The 3772-nt window shown below is 40.5% G+C and overlaps 1 protein-coding gene across 1 annotated transcript in view; it reads left to right on the forward strand.

Annotated features, from left to right (window-relative positions):
• Positions 1–965, forward strand: part of SARC_11207 (hypothetical protein) — a 2656-nt gene extending 1691 nt beyond the window's left edge. The window contains exon 3 of the mRNA XM_014294710.1: positions 766–965. Coding sequence (XP_014150185.1) covers positions 766–869 — 104 coding nt within the window. The 3' untranslated portion in view covers positions 870–965. The remainder of the gene's footprint in view (positions 1–765) is intronic.
• The last annotated feature ends 2807 nt before the right edge of the window (positions 966–3772 follow it).

Genomic DNA, 3772 nt, shown 5'->3' on the forward strand with positions numbered 1-3772 from the left:
TTGTGCATGAATATGTAAATATGTATATATCCATATATATATATATGTAAGTATGTATATATATATATATATATATATGTATATGTATGTATGTATGTATATTACACCTGCATGTCATTCACAGCTGTGGACTTTAGTCTGGTTGTGACGGGATTGATGTATTAGAGTTTTCAGCCAACTATCTTGGACTGATAGATGTTTGTATATCTGTACTTATAATATGTCAGTAGTGCCTATCAATTAACCAGAACATACTTTAGCGGGGATAAAAGATAGTAGTATAGTAGACAATATTCCGAGTGCGTGTTTATACTTCTCTGTCTGCCGCCCCTATAGTTAATAGTTGCGGTAATTTTACACAAGGAACCGCAATGAATAACATAGAGAGCAAGATGTAGCACATGTAAAATCCAATTGATTTATGTCTATTTGCGTTTTCATGTATGAATTATATGCATTTGCATGTTGTTTTCGTATGAATTATTGTGCATTTGCATGTTTTCATGTATAAATTATTATGCATAGGCATGTTTTCGTATGAATCATTATGCATTGGCATGTTTTTGTATCAATTATTGTGCACAAACGCGGCGTGCCGCCGCCATGTGGTTTCTCCGTCGCGGTATGCCTGGTTCTAGCCAGCTTCGATATCGTATGGAGGGTTACATCAAGCACGCATTGTGTCATATCTACCATGTGTGTTGGAAGTGTAATTCATATGATGCTCATGTCTTCTCTTCGCTGTTCCATCCCTATCTGCATTAGCCATCGAGTTGAGTCTGACAATGGTGGGTCTGAAGAATGGCATAGAGGACGACATCAAGCAAATAGAAACGCTGAAAGTCGCATTAACAGCCTCCGACGAGTGAAACGGTAATCAGCCACAACATAGCACAAGTGCAGACGGGGAATGACGATTCAATCCAACTAAAGAACAAATAAACAACAGAGGATTCTAATACAGCGTACTTTCAAGAACGTAAACTAATGATTCGTGTGTCGCGATATTAACACCAGCAGCGCCATTATATGCTGGCTATTGTTACTACTCGCGGCAATACGAAAATGTGACTACCACAGACGTATCGAATATACAACCTCCAAGATAGATATGTGTATAGAAGCTATGCACCCTCATACGAGCAGACAATCGACATTCCCCTCATTACTTATCAATATTTCCTTTATTTGCGGATTTGTTTATTACATACGATGCTAAAAAATTGACACATTCAGGAAAAAGGCAAATAGAGATACCAGAGTACTCACAATCTCAAATCCACTGAATTGATCTACTTGGAAACAATGTAGTCAGTCGCAGCAATATGCATGAATACGCGCAATCTATCAGGAGAAACAAGCTATATTGCTATTTGTGTTGCTCTTATTGCGGATGGGTTTTCTGGTCAGGACAATCCCTCAAGCCTTAAAACCCCAGACGGATAGAATAATTAACAATTAGGAATTCAAATGACGTTGCCGCATAAAGCCGGTAATTACGAGTACAGGCACGACCACTTGCCAGGGTGTGGTGTCGTAAGGTGGTAGACCTAATCGATTCTTATCACGAATAGAAATAAGCTATTTGTTCCATCGTCTTAAAAACGAGATCTATCTACCCTGATTATATTCGAAGTACACGCATCTTCAGCAGCTGGCAATTTGCCTACAACCGATACATTAAGTTGATCTGATACTATAGGACTATGGCTTCGTGGTACCAGCAGACACTTTGTTTGTAGCCAAATATTTCAAACAAAGATCGATGCCAACCCCGAATTGGCGAACATGGTATTCGGGCTACAAGCAACGTGACCGAGGTGCATTAAGAGGTCGCTGTTCATAAGTGGGTTTGAGATCGTTTTTGTGACGATCTCGAAGGCATTTTATTGGAAGGTAGTAGGTTCTAAAAGCGTGTCAATGCTCGTATAGAGGTCTTGCCCGATGCCAATCTTTCGAAGCCCCCCAGGAGCGAATCAATTCTTGTATTGGTGCCGAGTTGCTGTCACTTACGACACCAGGACAATTTTTCCCAATATGATTTACATTTATGCAGCCAAGCTGTTACTCTACTAACTTTTCAAATAGGGCTGTCGCAGTTACAGCTTCTGTTTCAGCGGCACTGGATACTATTTCATTGTTAGCGTGAATTTTAACGTAGTCGAAGAGTGGAATACATATGCGTGCAACCCATTATAAATATATATGTAGATATCGCAACACGGCCTGCGATGGTAAGTAATGCCTCTGCAAGTCTGCGACGGGATTTAACTTAGCAGTTGTCGAAGATTTTGGGGAAACTGATTCTTCAGGGAGTCTGTGCATTTATATTGGGCGATACTCGATAAGCCACCTGCGAGTTTTGAAATATCGTCTTAACAAAGATGTCTATTGTCGTAGCCGTGGCCTAGAAGACGAAGGTGTGTGCTTAAGGTTTTAACTCTGGAGAGGGAGCAACATAAGGTATAGTTGAATATGCAGCGAATAATATATTATAGAACTTAAACAAACTAATGACAGGTGACAGGTGCGCATATCTGCACTATCAACCGACACTACGAGATACATTCAAAGGGTATTGCCATTGAACCCCCATATGGTGAGCGATCCTGTTTTAGGGTTTTAAAACCATTTTCCTGTGGTCTTGCTGTGTCAATTCATCAGTTTTTACTACATCACAATACTATGAAGTATGTATCCAAAATCCATTAGCCTCGCCTGTTCAAGAAGGCGTGAAACACTTATATCACAACACACAGCACCGATATTGTATCAATACTCGAAGATAAAAACTCTAACTGTGAAGAGTTATCTGGATGATGGGACCATTTAATGTGGTAAAAGGGTCGAGACTATCTCTTTATAAGCGATATGTATCTAGTTGGATATTCTTTCGTCTTGTCCGATTACTGTAGCAGAATGTAAATCGGAAACTTTAAAATTCCGGATTGTTTATTCGAATAGCAGAGATATATTTCGAATAGCAGAGATATATTTCATACGTGAAGAGACACACAAAACTTCTGGCGGACTGAAATCGAGAGCCGGTTCACACGCCGATCGACCTCGACCGGAGAACCGATTTGAACTAGTATCGCTCCTGTGTGGTCGATATACATTCAGATATAAGTATATAAACTTTCAATTCTTGTATGTACTTTCAGATCTTATGATATAAAGGGTGACATGGTTGGTTGTATCACTCAACACCAGTCTCTTTAGATTTTATCGTCCTCCAGCAGTCAAGAATTACACCGAATGCGGGCAACTGTGATGGTGGAACGACACAGTTGAGCAGATACCGACTTTGGGCACCCCTGGGTAAGGGGAAAGAGGAAAGGAGGTGGAGACATTTCCCTTTATCCTAATTTATCATGCCTGCTGCCCCTTAAGGGAAAAACAGCGGACAGAAATACGAGGCACAAATATCAACTGTCCTCAAGTTCAGCTGGTCCAGCTAGCTGGCACTCTCACAGCGTTTAAGAAACTGTAAATACATGCAGCAATAGGTTTTTCCTGACCAACCCGCACAAGAGCCGATAAGCACTACGCAGGACTCAATTGTACTTGATATATGAAAAAACAAGCCGAGCATATCGGTGTCTATACACATGCATCAACTGTGAGTGATGCGGTTGAGGGATTACAGCATTCTGCGTGTAGATTAAATACACAACTGCTAGACAGTATTTATGCACGCTTCTGCTGAATCGATACGGTATTGGTTCCATTTCAGGCCGACTCTGTTTTGATACCAACCTAGAATTACGTC

The sequence above is a fragment of the Sphaeroforma arctica genome, assembly GCF_001186125.1.
Source record: "Sphaeroforma arctica JP610 unplaced genomic scaffold supercont1.1571, whole genome shotgun sequence".
In the NCBI taxonomy this organism is placed as follows: domain Eukaryota; class Ichthyosporea; order Ichthyophonida; genus Sphaeroforma; species Sphaeroforma arctica.